Source organism: Embiotoca jacksoni, unplaced genomic scaffold (assembly GCF_022577435.1).
Source record: "Embiotoca jacksoni isolate LCO1_2020_lvr unplaced genomic scaffold, fEmbJac1.0.p SCAF_9, whole genome shotgun sequence".
Classification (NCBI taxonomy): domain Eukaryota; kingdom Metazoa; phylum Chordata; class Actinopteri; family Embiotocidae; genus Embiotoca; species Embiotoca jacksoni.
This window is the reverse complement of record NW_027185447.1, coordinates 1,595,606-1,610,608: the sequence shown is the minus strand read 5'-3', so window position 1 is coordinate 1,610,608 and position 15,003 is coordinate 1,595,606. Positions and strand designations below refer to the sequence as shown.

General features: G+C 47.2%; 3 protein-coding genes across 3 annotated transcripts; 2 read left to right on the top strand and 1 right to left on the bottom strand.

Annotated features, from left to right (window-relative positions):
• The first annotated feature begins 1,850 nt into the window (after positions 1–1,850).
• On the top strand, positions 1,851–5,591 carry dffb (DNA fragmentation factor, beta polypeptide (caspase-activated DNase)). Its single transcript, XM_069140957.1, has 7 exons — positions 1,851–2,040; positions 2,740–2,866; positions 2,979–3,164; positions 3,729–3,808; positions 3,907–4,080; positions 4,304–4,404; positions 5,230–5,591. Exons 1-7 carry the CDS (start codon positions 1,918–1,920, stop codon positions 5,468–5,470), a joined length of 1,032 nt encoding a protein of 343 aa, XP_068997058.1. The 5' UTR covers positions 1,851–1,917; the 3' UTR covers positions 5,471–5,591.
• Positions 5,592–5,689: 98 nt separating this feature from the next.
• On the bottom strand, positions 5,690–11,245 carry cunh1orf174 (chromosome unknown C1orf174 homolog). Its single transcript, XM_069140959.1, has 4 exons — positions 10,951–11,245; positions 9,695–9,763; positions 9,195–9,566; positions 5,690–7,539 (listed from the first exon to the last, which is right to left on the bottom strand). Exons 2-4 carry the CDS (start codon positions 9,761–9,763, stop codon positions 7,387–7,389), a joined length of 594 nt encoding a protein of 197 aa, XP_068997060.1. The 5' UTR covers positions 10,951–11,245; the 3' UTR covers positions 5,690–7,386.
• Positions 11,246–12,622: 1,377 nt separating this feature from the next.
• Positions 12,623–14,869, top strand: b3gnt7l (UDP-GlcNAc:betaGal beta-1,3-N-acetylglucosaminyltransferase 7, like). Its single transcript, XM_069140799.1, has one exon. The coding sequence runs from the start codon at positions 12,895–12,897 to the stop codon at positions 14,128–14,130; it is 1,236 nt and encodes a 411-aa protein (XP_068996900.1). The 5' UTR covers positions 12,623–12,894; the 3' UTR covers positions 14,131–14,869.
• The last annotated feature ends 134 nt before the right edge of the window (positions 14,870–15,003 follow it).

Below are 15,003 nucleotides of genomic sequence, written 5' to 3'. Positions count from 1 at the left end.
TGCGGAGGGGGAGAGACGAATAAATCACTGATTTCAACAGGCGTATACATGAGTAAAAGAATTGTATAGATAAAATGGATTAAACGTGCAACACGGTTATCAATGCAAATAGTTGTTTTATCCCTAAACTGAAAATCTAAACATATTTTTGTTATCGTTGCCTTGACTCGTCCAAAACCTTTCATTTGGTATTTTCCACGGTGCTGCATCAGTTGCTATGGTAACGTTCACGTTGCATGTGCACGTCTCCTCAACTTAGAAGAAAAAATAGAAAAGAAAACATTCAGCGCATTTTGTACTCCGCAATTATTCCACTAACATACCCGACTTAAAATAACACAATTCAAAATCAATTTAAATATACAAATATTGAATATTTTGTCTTTAAAGTAAAAGTAAAAATAAAGTAAATACCTACCTACCTACCTTTAAAATATGTATAAATTATTAGGCGTAGTTGTAGTAGCCTACAAAAGTCTGTAAGAGGAGATATTTAAACGGATAATTTAACATTAAACTTTAAAGGTGTCCCATTACAGTAGAAAGGCCTGAGGCCCTTTTTTAAGAGTATGATGTTCAGACTTTATCTGACCCCACTGTGTCTGTGATGATTGCAGATTAAATAGATTGCTGTGGGAAATGGTCGGTCTGGCTGTAACTGAGATGAATGTCTCGATAATGTCCGTGGAGTCAAGGATATCACTTCCATGTACATAACGCTGCAGCTGCACGCTCCAAGGAGATATAACAAATGATTTAGGCAAGCCCTTCACACAACGGGGTTAAGCCGTTGCTACACAATGATTTCCTCCGAGTGCCACAACTGAAAAAGTACAGATCCTGTACAAGATGTATCCTGCAAGAACAAACGTTTAACCTGTGGGCAGAAGTATAAATTCAAGTTCAATTGTGTTGTCGTTTTCACATCAACATGCATTAGACAACATTTCATTTCTCACGGTCTGCAGTAAAATTTGGGCATAAGTTTAGAAAGCTTGAACGATTAGAGTCCATTTATTTATTAAAAATTAAAATGTTTAGTTTCTCAACATTACTTCAATGTAATGTTGAATTTACTTCAAGCTGCTTTAGTAAAATCTCGTCACTGTGTATGTACTCATGATATATCACGAGTCTATTTGTCAAGATCTAACAGTAATGCACAGCCTCCTTGTCTGACGAAAGGCACCACAGTCATCTGTCCTTTCGAGTCAAACGTGAAATGAACTTAAATTGAGAAAGAATGCATTTGCTCACCCAATTTCTGAGCTCTTTAGTAAATATTTAAAGGATGATCTGAGGTGTGATTCCACTTTTATTCACATTACAGTTAACAACTTGTCACACTGTGATTGAACATAATTTAGTCTCAATACCAAAGTATCTAGCTGAAGTTCACTTTAACCATTTCCTGACACTTTATGCCTTCACCGAATATTTAATTTGTTGCCCCAGTACGTGTTTATGACAGCAACAGGTAGTATTTACCAACAAATATTTATTATTTAAAGCATTAATATAAATAGTTAGGTCATGTTGCCTGCCCTGACTGATATAAATAGGGTGCACAAAATAACAAAAACATTTGAGTGTCAAGTAGCAAATTAGACCCTCCAACATAAACACGTGATGTTTTGCAGCAGTCATAATGTTTGTCAAGTGAACCTAATATACTGTGAGTGTGTGTCTGCTGGTAGTAATTAATACAGCTACTTTTAATAAAAAAAAAATTAAAAAAAAATACCTCACTTTCTAGCATAGACAATAGCGGAAGAGAACCGGTAGGGGGCAGCAACAGACCACCGCTGCCACCCGGAGCCTCGAGAGGAGGAAGCGGAAGAAGAGGGAGGGAGGAAGCGGGGAGGTATAAACGTACAAAACAGAAAGGAAAACAAAAACAACAACAAAAAAACAGATATGTTCGGACTTTTCGGGAAACACAAGCCTGTGAAAATCAGGGGTTTCCGTGGAGGTAAAAAGTACGGAGTTGCGGCGAAAGATGTGAAGGAGCTGCTCAAAAAGGGCTGCAAGTTGTTCCAGGTGAGCCGCGCGTTGGAGATCAAAACACTTTCAGCTGATCTTGTGCGAGAAGATCAAACGGAGAAACGTCACAGAAGAAACACGCAGCTGTGACAGGAGATTAAAAAAAAAAAAAAAAAAAAAAAAAACCCGCTGCAGATGTTTAAATGCTGAGGTCAGCAGCACATTAGTCACTTATGTCGTCAGGAACATACAGACGAGGAGCAGAAAACCACAACGGGTTCCTCTGCACAGCTGCATCACCAAACACACTTTGTTTAAAACGGGTTCCTCTGCACAGCTGCATCACCAAACACACTTTGTTTAATGTCTAACAAACAGGAGGAGGACATGTGGGTGGGAAATACAACCTCGGGTTATAGTCAGTTTGTTCAGCGTGAGCTTTGAGGGAACCCAAGATAAATATATCTAATCTGAACAGACTGTGACGAATTAAAGAGAGTTTAATCTAAATAAAATTTTAAAAAAAATGCAGATCCGTGTTTCCTGTCAACGAGCGTCTCCATACTGTCTGCCGAGCCTCCTAAAGCCCTGGAGCACCTCTGGTGAACAGATGGCGGCCTGTGGTTCATGACTTCAGGGGCTTTTTGTCTTGACTCGTGAATTGAAAATCAACCCGTGTGATAAACAATCAGAAACATAAAGAACACGTCAATGTAAATAATCCATATTCAAAGTTTCTCATCCTGTCGTTCACAGGTCCCGCTGTCCGGCGCTCGCGTCTGTCTGTACGAGGACGGGACAACGGTGACGGAGGACTTCTTCAAAACGCTGCCGGATAACAGCCAACTCGTCCTCCTGTCCGGAGAGCAGACGTGGGACGGAGGTACGCGAACCGATCTCCGCGTCGCTGTCACAGAAAGGAGGACACGCGGCGTCCCCTCTGAAGATGGACGACGGCGTCTCGCTTTTCTAACTCCTGCGCATCTCGTTTTAAGTTGTGAGCGACATCGGGCAGCTACTGAACACGGACAGGCACGCCGACGGCCTCATCGAGGCGGCGAAGGAGCTGCTCTGCGACGAGACCTCCTCCAAGAGGCGCAAGATCCTCACCGACCTGCTGCTCAACCTGGAGGACACGTCCGAGCTGGAGAGCCGGGCGGAGGACGAGGACTGGTTCAAAGGTACGGAGGCCGGCGACGGTGCTTCTGGTTCCAAATCAGAAGTACTGCCTCGGTATTTTTTGTGGAGTCGAAATCAGGAACGTCGTGAGTTGTATGTTTTAGTTTTGTTTATCCTGTGCAAAATGTAAACGCGTCATGAGAGGCGGGATACTGTCGGAGGCCTGAATGTAACGTCCCGGCCGACACTACCCACGCAGGAGTGGAGGCCGTCTGCATTCATACGCAGAAGTTCGACATCTCCAGGAAGAAGTATTCCAGACTGCGGGCAGCAGAGATGACACGCGCGCGCACACACACACACACACACACACACACACACACACACACACACACACACTCTCTGATTACAGCACGTACGACACACACACACACACACACACACCATCGTTTACTGACAGATGGGGAAAGTATACAAAAAAACGGCCTTTTTTTTTTTTTTTTTTTAAATAAATTTGCTGACACTTTGCTCTTCAGGTCAAACTTTAGATTTCCGGCCCGTTTGCTAAAAGGCTCGAGGAAAAAAAAACAACAACCAAGTGTGGAGTGAAACGGGTTTCGTTTCAGGTGTTGACGCTCGCTTCAAAACAAAGTCTGCCTACATGAAGTTCAACTGTGAAAGCCGGATACGAGGCTACGTGAAGGAGGTAAAACTCGGGAGCGCCCGGAGCCTTTGGTCAGCCACGTGACACGATGTCCGTTTTTAACTTCTGTTCTCGTCGGGCTCCTCTGTGTCTGATTTCAGGTGGACGCCGCCGCCAAAACGATACAGGGAGCTAAAGTCAGGACGGCGTTTCGGAAAGCGTCCGAGCGGATGGTGGAAATGCTGAAAGCGGCCAGATACAACGGCCGCTACTTCGACCGGACCGACAAGGGGCCCGACCGCCTCTGTACTCCGGAGGGATGGTTCACCTGTCAGGTACTGAGGGGAGGAGACGGCGGGCAGAGACGAACCCACGCCAAATGCAGACGACGTGACCTTTTGACCCCGACCGATTGTTTGAGGTCTGGCCGACGAACAACGCGGCAACGCCAAGAGAGTCGCGTCGTTCCCGGACGCCATGACAGAAAACTGGAGCTGCTGTTGACCTCCGTTTAAACCTCTTCCTCTTCCTCTTCCTCTTCTCCCCTCACCTCCTCAGGGCTCCTTCGACGAGGAGGTGTGCCGGTCGCTCCACTCCATCAACCCCTACGGCAGCCGAGAGAGCAGGATCGTCTTCAGCACCTGGAATCTGGACCACAGGTCCGACGCTTTCACATTAACGCCAGACGCCTTCACATTAACGCCAGACGCTTTCGCATTAACGCCAGACGCCTTCGCATTAACACCAGACGCTTTCGCATTAACGCCAGACGCCTTCGCATTAACGCCAGACGCCTTCGCATTAACGCCAGACGCCTTCGCATTAACACCAGACGCTTTCGCATTAACGCCAGACGCCTTCGCATTAACACCAGACGCCTTCACATTAACACCAGACGCCTTCACATTAACGCCAGACGCTTTCGCATTAACGCCAGACGCCTTCACATTAACGCCAGACGCCTTCGCATTAACGCCAGACGCTTTCGCATTAACACCAGACGCCTTCGCATTAACGCCAGACGCTTTCGCATTAACACCAGACGCTTTCGCATTAACACCAGACGCCTTCGCATTAACACCAGACGCTTTCGCATTAACACCAGACGCCTTCGCATTAACACCAGACGCCTTCACATTAACACCAGACGCTTTCGCATTAACACCAGACGCCTTCGCATTAACACCAGACGCCTTCGCATTAACGCCAGACGCTTTCGCATTAACACCAGACGCTTTCGCATTAACACCAGACGCCTTCGCATTAACACCAGACGCTTTCGCATTAACACCAGACGCCTTCACATTAACACCAGACGCCTTCGCATTAACACCAGACGCCTTCGCATTAACACCAGACGCCTTCGCATTAACACCAGACGCCTTCACATTAACACCAGACGCTTTCGCATTAACACCAGACGCTTCGGGCCGCGGTCTCACGTGTCCTCTTTTTTTGCTCCCCTCCGCCTCCCCCCCGTCCAGGGTGGAGAAGAAGCGGGCGATCGTCCCGGCTCTGCTGGAAGCGCTGCACGACCGCAGGAGCGCCGACGTGGACTTGAGCTACTTCTACCGACTGCTGTTCACCAGAGAGAACCTGAAGCTCGTCCACATCGTCTGCCACAAGAAAGGAGCTCACAACCTGTCGTGCGACACCGAGAAGGTTTTCGGGAAAGCGGACAAAACAAAGCGGAAGCCCGGAGTGAAGAAGAGACGCTTGGTTTGAAGATTTCCAACACTTGATTATGAAAGATGTGTTTTTAAAAAAAACAACAACAATGTTTTTATCATGTGTATGCGTTGGGACACGTTTGATCAACTTACAGTATAATCACCTCCAGAAGTTGCCTTTTATGTAAACATTAAGATTTCCTGCCAGCGTTCCTCGCGGAGCTTCAATTTGTTGTTTGAAGTCCGAAAGGAAGTAATTCCACGGAGACGAGCCTCGACACCATGAGAAACATTTATTTGTTCTTAACGTCGGCACGGTGACGTCCAATACGCGACTCGGTTACAAAGACTGAACGAGGCACTCGCTCAGTCAGTGAGTTGCATAGGAGAATATGAAAAGCATTTTACATAAATAAGGCGGTAAAAATATATAGAAAAGATTTGATTGGACGGTCAGAACAACCAGGTATATACAAAACAGTCCAAACAGGTGTGGATGCAGCAGCAGTAGTGCAATCACTGTTAATATTACATTTTCAAATTCAGGTTTCTGCAGACTGGACATTTGAATGTGAACCTCCAGTGTGTTTCAACAATAATTGTTTTTTTTTATATATATAATTGTTATTTTTGCAAATATGAGCCCAACCTTATCAGGGAAAACTGTTAGCTGCATTGATATGTACGTGTACAGACAGACAAGTGTTCAACGGTACAAAGCTGCCAATGAAAACTGAACATGCATAGATGTGTTGGAGGAACATTTGACACTTGGTGATCAACGACAATCATTCCTTCATCATAAACAATGAATTTATGGCATTAAAGACTCTTCCTTCCTGAACTGCTCTTCGGCGGGAGCTCCGTTCTTCTACATTTACATCATCCGAACTCGGATCAGGAAACCGTCGGCGCGCCGCGTCTCTCGACATCCGCATGTTAGAAACTGTGTTTGTAATTTGTAGATTTGCGGGTGAAAAAAAACAAAAAAACAAACACACTAAAAAAAACAAACAAAAAAAAAAAAAGCACTTTTGAAGTTTAAATTAAAGCAGTCTTTGGCATCTCGCAACGCTAAATCTCTAAGTGTAAAGCCGCACTCAGATTGTGAAGCAATTCTGTTCTCGGGATTGATTTGTCTTTGTAAATTCAGTCCCTCCAGGAGTTCGCAGAGTTTTTGTTGTGATTGTTGCGTTACATTTTGTTTTATTTTACGGTGGATTTTATTAAAAAAATTGCGATGTAACCGAGTTTTAAGTGAGTTGGTTTTTTGGGGGGTAAAATTTGGGGAAATAGGCAAAAATTGAAAGTCAATACCTGATAAACAATGATATGTAATCAGTTCCTGTGATACTAATGATGCTGGACGTCACAGAAATATTGTAGTTGGAACGTTTTATTTCATCTTTTCTTGAATTTGAGAACCACGGTGCTCAAAGTTGCAACAAAAACTCGTCGACGGGACGTCGCGTTAAAAAAAAAACGGAAGTCTGTGACTGCGACAGAGAACTCGAGGCAAATATCGCCGAGAAGGCTGGAAATGGCTTTAATTATTACTGCGATCACAAGATTGCGATTTTCTGGAGGGACTGGAAAATGCCGCGTCGGCACCTTCCGGGTAAGACCCGTCACGTCACGGCCGGGCTGATGTGAGCAGCAACTCGGCAATAAATAATTGAACAGCAACGACCGCGTTGGCTCACGAGATCGACGTACTCGTTTTATTAAGTTACAAAAATAACTGTGTCAGGTATCGAGCCAAACGTTTTATGGGTCGAAAACAATTTGGCGTTCCAAGTGCGTTTGGACGGTCCTTCGCCGGGTCTTAAAAGTTGCACGTCGAGATGTTTGCGTTCGTGACTCTTACAAACGGCGGGCGACGCTCGCTCGCTCGCTCGGACGGCGTCGGCTCGCCCCGTACGTTCCTTCCTTACTTCGGCGGACTTCCGTCGCCGTCGGAGACGGGCGCGCCTAGCGCTGCGCCGCTCCGTCGTCTCGCTGCGTGCCGCTGAGGCTCGCCTCCTCCTCCTCCTCGTCGTCGCTGTCCTCCCGTGCGTAGTAATGTCGCCGCCGGTTCCCCCGGTGGACGCCGGCGGACGTCTCCGACGGTCTTTGAGGGAAGTCCTGTCGGGTAGGAAAGAGCGAAACGCAGTCAGCGCGACGCGATCGTCATTTCAAAACCGTCAAATTTGACCAAATCGAGTCCTTAAATTAAAAAAAAGGAACATAAACATTTTGCATTCACAAAGCACCCGGGGGGAAAAAAAAAAAATAAAAAATCAAAGTCTGCATCCGTGGAGAGATTTAATGTCGGTGTTGTGCAGCTTCAGAAGTCGGTTGTTTAACCTTTAATACCGGAACTGGCTGTGAAAGCATCTTTCCTCTGCAGCTTCAGTTCGTCCTCGGTTCCCGAGAAGCTCTCGATACGATGACGTCGTCAACACGAGCCGGTGTGCTCTTTTATTAGCCAATAACAGGTTCTTAAATCAGTTGTGAACGCAGCGCCGACTGTGACTCCGCACGCGGGACGGCGACGCGCCAAACATCCGAGCAACGTCTCAGATCGGCGTTCCTCCCTTCGCGCCTCTCTTTGGACTCCTTGATTTCTGGGAGCAGAACGAGTTTGCGACTTTACTCCGACGCGCGCCCGGACGGGAACAAAACGGAGCGGGCCCGAGCCGCCCGCCGCTCCTGCGGGACGGCGGGTGCGGAAATTGCGCTCGACGAAAACGCGACGTGTCCGTTTTCGGTTCATCTTCGCTCTTTTGGTGCGCGCGGCCATCGAAACGAAACGATCGCTGCTCATATTTAACATCAATGAAACAACGTCCACGATCTGAAGATCTCCGTGTGGACTTGTGCGACAAGTCGAACGTGCGTCTCTGCTCCCACATCAGTCTGACCTAAGATATGCAGAGCGTGCGTGTGTGTGCGTGTGTGTGTGCGTGTGTGTGTGTGTGTGTGTGTGTGAGAGAGTCGGAGGTCAAATATCTCGAGTTAAGATTCCAATTTAAAGTTTGCAAAGCACATTAAAATGGTGAGCGAGGTTGCAAAAGCGAACGCTCCGTGATCTTTTCACACTCGGGTTTTTGTCCAAACAAACCTCTCGTCATGACGCAGTCGAGCAATCGGCGTGTTTTCGCCGGGAAGCCGATGAGATCACGTCGTCAGCTCATCTTGAACTCGTCGATAAATGCTTCAGAGACCTTGTGGTTCCTTCTCAGCTTCAGTAACGCGTGAAACATCCAGCAGGAATTAGAAGTTGCTCCGACGTAAATCCTCATTTGGACATTTTGGGAATCAGCATGTGGAGTTTATTACCAACGGAACTTGAAGTCCATCCTGACTTTGATCATTTTAAACTCAAACTGGAAGGGTTTTTAAAGAGGGATCGGATCCATTTTTTTCTGAATGCGTCTGCATTTCCTGTTAAGTTTTGTGTTTTGCTTCTCCGTACTTATTGTCGTCTGTGATTTGGATGGTCGTTTGCGTGTGGTTTACGAGTTGTTGAGTTTCCTGTACTTTAAAGGCCCGTCTGGCGATGGGCATTGCAAATTAGCTTAAGCTATAAATGCAGTGGTGTGTCACATTGTTTATTCTACATACTCGTCCCGACACAAATAAACATAAACAAAACCAATAATAAAACAAAACCCACCGTGAAAGGAGAACAAAACGCAGGTACTGCTTCCAAACTGGAAACTTTACGCTATAAAAACCTGTTTTGAGCAACTGAATCCGGCCGCAGGTCATCGGGGAGGAAGACGAAGACGCCTCACCTGGACGGTGTCCAAGTTCCCAAAGAACTGCTCCACGGGAAGAATCTGGTTACTGTCGTCATCCGGGAAGAGGTTTTTAGCAGTTTCTTCGTACTCCATGTGCTCGGGCCCCTGTTTGTCCCGCGCGCTGTTGACGCCGCAGCCGTCCGAGTCCTGCCCCGTCCTCAGCTCGTTCTCTTTGCCCTCCCGTCCTTCGTGCTCCGGGGACGCCGAGCACCTCCTCCTGCCGGCGGACTGGTGGCACTCGCAGCTGATGCGGGACAGTCTCTCCGGGGCACCCGCCGGTTTACCGAAACCGCCATCGGTCGAGCTGCTCTCTGCTGCCGAGGGCGTCTTTGGAGTTTTCATCCATCTCTTCCCTCGGGGAGAAGCCTGGGGACGGACAGTTGGAAGAACAGGGTGAGGACGGCGGGACAGTTAATCGGAGAGCCTCGGACGCAATTGCGAAGTCTAGAAGCCGTCAAGGTGCTTCTTTTTTTTTTTAGAAAGGCAACACGAACCTTCCTGGAGCCTCTGGAAGAGCCGCTCTTCCTCTTTCTGGGCTTCACGTCGTCGAGTTGTCCAGGCATCTGCAAAGCAACGCAAGCGGTCGCTTTTAATCACGCGTCACAATGTTTTCACTCCAACGAAGTCGGTTTCAGGCAGCTGTTGTGATACCAGCAGCTCTCAGGCTCCCGCTCAGGTAAAGGCGGGTTTATTTGCACGGCACCGTTTTAAACAAGCCGCACAAAAACATTCAAAACATCAAAACATCAAGCAAAAAAAAAAAAAAAAAAAGACATTAAAACATTCAAATAAAAGAAACAAAAAAAACACGCTAAAATAGGATAAAACTCTTAATGAAAACGATGCAATGCTTGATTGACAGAAAATGAATAGCCAATTATTTCCAGTGAACCAAATCGCCAGTTTGATTCATTTGAGAATGAAGAAAAAGCTCAAACTTATTTACACGAAGCTTCTTCAGCGTGAATGCTTTCTGCTTCCTTTAATCCTCCGCGGCAATAAAGTGATTACCGTTTGGCTGCGGGCTGTCGACATTATTTTGGTGAATGAAATAATCGTTACTTGCAGCCCTGCTCAAAATATACGGGATTAATATGGACCCGCAGTCTTCACATTTCGAGGAGCAAAAAATAAATAAATAAAAGTAAGACGATTTTGCGTTAAAAGGTTGAAAGGGGGCGCAGTCACACTTCACGAGTTGCTGTTTAAAGTCGATTAATTTTGGAAACCCAACCTGAAAGCTCCCCCCGAGCTGCTCGAAACCCCGACGACGCCCGAGCACCCCTCCGACCAAACTCCTCCTGTTAAATGGGCGATTTAAGGTCCCGTCACTCGCCGCCGCCGCGTCAGCCCCTGAACCTCTGACCCCCACCAGCTGGACATTTAAGACACTTTGGACCGCGCCGAATTACTGTTCACGAGAGACACATGGTGCTTTAACTCCGACAACACCACCACGTTGTCTTTTAACGGAGCTCATTTAGCTTTCGCCAATAAATAAAAACAACAACAACAACAACAACACGTTGTCGCTCAAAGACACTATCGCGAGCGGAGTTTTTGTTTTACGCAGCGCGCACGGCAGACAAACGACTCGGGCTTTGTCCGTCGTTCAACTGACACCAAACACGGAGGTCGTGGAAAAGAAAAACCCAGCTCGGGTGACAAAACACGGTCCAGTCACGTCCCCACGTCTCAGCTACACGCTAACGGGGCTAGCAGCAGAGCTAAGCGCTACCAAACAACTCACGATGTGTTTACGTCGCGAGCTGCCGGCTCCTTTTACGCGTTGTATCCAAACGCTTCAACCTTTGTGGATCATTTGCCGGTTTCTCCGCGACCTCGGGGGGGGGGGGGGTTTGTTTTTTTTCCCCAGTTCGGGCAGTTTTTGTTCCGTTTCGAGCTTCCCCCGTCGTCCGGTCTCGGCTTGCAAAAAACACCCGCGATAACGTCCCGATGTGAGGCGGCGCCGCCCGCGTTCAGTCCGCCTGCCGCTCCGGCGGATTTCCTGGCGGACGGGTTCACTCGGAGGTGACGGGGACGTCGTGAGGACGTCCGGACCGCAGACCGCGGACCGCCACGTCCGCCTCTCGGTGGAGGAACACTGGTGGAGTCGAGGTTGTGACGCCGTTACGGTTCTTGCACATTTTACCTTTAAATAAGTTAACTGTAAAAGACTATTTAAAAAAAAAAAAAAAAGTAGTAAAGGCTCAACACGTAAACGTGCATTTCAGATTTTGTTTTTCACTTCTTGTGCTACTTTTATTTGAATACCTAACTCTAATAAATAAGTTGTGTTAAACTTTTGTTCGGTATTCAATAAAATGTGAATGATTTATTTTGAAAGGAAACTCGGTGGTTTCCGTGTTTCAGCCCTCTGATGGTCGGTTGGGAGCAGCAGATGTTTTTCTGTCATCACATCACAAGACACTAGTTTTGGTGTCTTTCATGTGGACGTGGCCCGGTGACGGGACCACAGTGGACTCTCGGTGTTTCTGTCGGTGTACATGTGTGAGATTAATGGTGACTTCGTGAACTTCTGATTTGCAAAGTTGGTGGTTTGGTTTAATAAAAGGTCGCGTGAGGTTAGGGGAGAAACGTCATGTAATTCCTGAAGATGTCCGCAAGATGGCGCCAGAGGATTTTTAATGCTCTCTGTGTGGCGACGTTTATGAAGGACTTTTGATTACAAGAAATATCCTTTATATATTACAGAACAGGTGTTTATTGTCATCACATAACTGACTACTGTATGCTATGTGCCTGCTGACTTGACCACTTAAACCAGCTAACCAGCTCTCTAGAACAATCCAGAATATCTTATCTCGCTATCTATCAAATATCCATCCCACAAAAAAATATATGGGTCCCAAATTCTTGACAAATGCCCCCAAATGCCACGAAGCATCAATAACTACCTTCAGAAGAAGAACAAGTTGTGCTTGAAACAACGAGGTACCTTTAAAACTGTGCAGCAGCAAATGATCACAACTGATCTTTTTTTTTTTTTTTTAACATTGGTCTAATATAATATTTGAAAACAACATCACTTTACTTTTGCAGGGTATCTATTATTATATTCTGTATTTGTTTATTGTGTTTATCCCTATAGCTGTCTGTACCCAGTCATACAGTCGTATAAAACTTGAACAAAGTTTATTACTGTTCACTTTTTAGCCTAATTATGCCCATTATTTTCAAAATATTTTCAATTTTAGTTCTAATTCTCATAATTTCTTAACACGGCCGATATAAATATAAACAGATAAAGTAAAGCATGTGGCCGATGGTCGGCACTGGACACCTGGTGTGTGGGAGAAATGTAAACCGGCTGGTCCCGGATCAGTGTGCATCATTAGGGGGAGGAGATATTTGGGGAGGTGCGGGTGAGACGGTGCTGTCCCGCGGCTGGTCTCCAGTCTTTGAGGAGACAAAAAGCAGAGAAGAGGTCCCGGGAGACAAGCTGCTTACTCTGAACCGTTTTCCCGCAACGAGGGGGCGATGTGTGACTCCGCCGGGCGCTGTCATGGGCTAAAGTGGCCCCGGAGCTACTTCACGCATCCAGGGGCCCAACCTCTGGGGTCCACATGAGGAGGGACGGCGGCGCCGGACTCCACTCGGACGCACAGTTGTGAAACGCCATGAAGGCAACGCGTCCAGCATCTCAGGGTCCCTGCGCGCCGCAGTGACAGTCATGGATCACTTGTTCCGGAGGAAGCGGGTCGGTCTGCTGAAGCCCCTGCTGAGTCTGTCGCTGGTCTTTGCTTCTTTTCTCATGATCCACAAGCTGAAACTGTCAGAGAAAGACGCAGTGGGAGCTAAACACGTGAGGGATGCAGGCTGGTGCGGCTCCGAGTGTTTTTCATTCAAGAAGGGAGTCGTGAAAAGTAGTTTGGGGAGCTCGGAGTCTCCGGTGCCTGGTAACGATTTGGATTCGCAGCGGGTCTCCAACAAGACTGCGGCTTCCTGGGACGCGCAGGTTCTCAACTGCAGCGAGGACGCGTCGGTGAGGACCCAGGACTGGTTCCGGCGCTTGGACCCGAGATTTCACCAGTTTGTTCTGCACAGACACTGCAGGTATTTCCCCATGCTCATCAACCACCCGGAGAAATGCACGGACGGGGAGGTGCACCTCCTCATGGTGGTCAAGTCCGTTATCGAGCAGCACGACCGGCGCGAGGCGGTACGTAAAACCTGGGGCAAGGAGCACACCGTGGGCGGAAAGAAAATCACAACTTTATTTCTACTGGGAAGCCCCACCACGGGCAAAGACACCAAGAACCTCCAGAAACTGATCGAGTACGAGGACCAGATCTACGGGGACATCCTGCAGTGGGACTTCATGGACACTTTCTTCAACCTGACCCTGAAAGAGGTCAACTTTCTCAAATGGTTCGACATCTACTGCCCCGGCGTGCAGTTTATATTCAAAGGAGATGATGATGTGTTTGTGAACACAAACAACCTCCTGGAGCTCATCGGCTTCAAAGTGGAGGAGCGCAAAGAGGCCGACTTGTTCGTGGGGGACACCATTTCCAAGGCCATCCCCATCCGAAACCGCCAGAGCAAATACTACATTCCTAAAGAGCTGTACGATAAGCCGTACCCGCCCTATGTGGGAGGCGGGGGGTTTCTCATGTCCTCCCAGCTGGCCCGGAGGCTCTTCGTGGTCTCGGAGGACCTGGAGTTGTACCCCATCGACGACGTGTTTTTGGGCATGTGCCTGCAGAAGCTCCACTTGGCCCCGGAGCTGCACCCGGGCTTCAGGACATTCGGCATCACCAGGCGCAGGGTGAGCCCCATGAACAGCGAGCCCTGCTTCTATAAAAACCTCATCGTGGTGCACAAACTGAGCGCGCAGGAGCTGATCAGGATGTGGAGCGTGGTGCACAACGAGGAACTGGTTTGCGCGCAAAGGACCTCCGTATGATTGACAGCTTGTATAAAGTAAACAACTCCACCAAGGCTGAGCTCACAGGTAGAAAGAATCTCGGAACATATTGATCGTATGTCTTGATGCATTTCATGGAATCTGCATGATTCATCGCAGAGTTTTTATCCAGTCAACGTTCAAATTTCACTACTAGCGCTGATATTAGGGAACATGCAGCAAATTCTCAGCTGCAGAGCTTTCTGCAGTTGACTGAACAGGTTGGATTTCCTCTCTCTGTTTCCCCCTGTTGTAAAACCACTACCACACAGCTCCACGGTGGGAGAGGGTTCTGATTCTCGGTGCCATTTTGGGATTGTATTGTCTTAATTTGAAACCCGGTGATTCCTTTGGTCGTCAAGACGTGGAGTTTGAGTTTGTGCAGGTATGAATGAGACAACTTGTTCCATCCAGGTGTCCCCCCCCCCTATCCCCCTATCCCCCTCCCCCGAGGCCGATCATTTCATCCTCATTTTCTGATTTCAGGATTTCATTGTGACTGCAAAGTGAACTTACATTGACTTCGAGCACAGAAGAAACATCTGCCTTCATAGTAAAGTGATTATTTTGCAGAGCATTGTGAAATTGTATAAAAATCAAATGATTTTTTTTTTTAAAGTTAATATATTGTTTTATTGTACATTCTATTTTTTAATTCACTGTGTTAGAGAAGCTGCAACCAAAGAAACTAACGGGCTGTAGATTCATGTATGACAGTGTAAATAAAAGTGGAGCTCCATCAGCTTTGTAAGTACAGAATGACTTGCAGCATTTGAGCGATACGGACGTTTGAACGGCACTCTGGTAAAGAGTTAGAATAACATCACTGTCTCAAGGTCTGCAGTCAAGAGTCTGATTTGTTATGAACTAAAG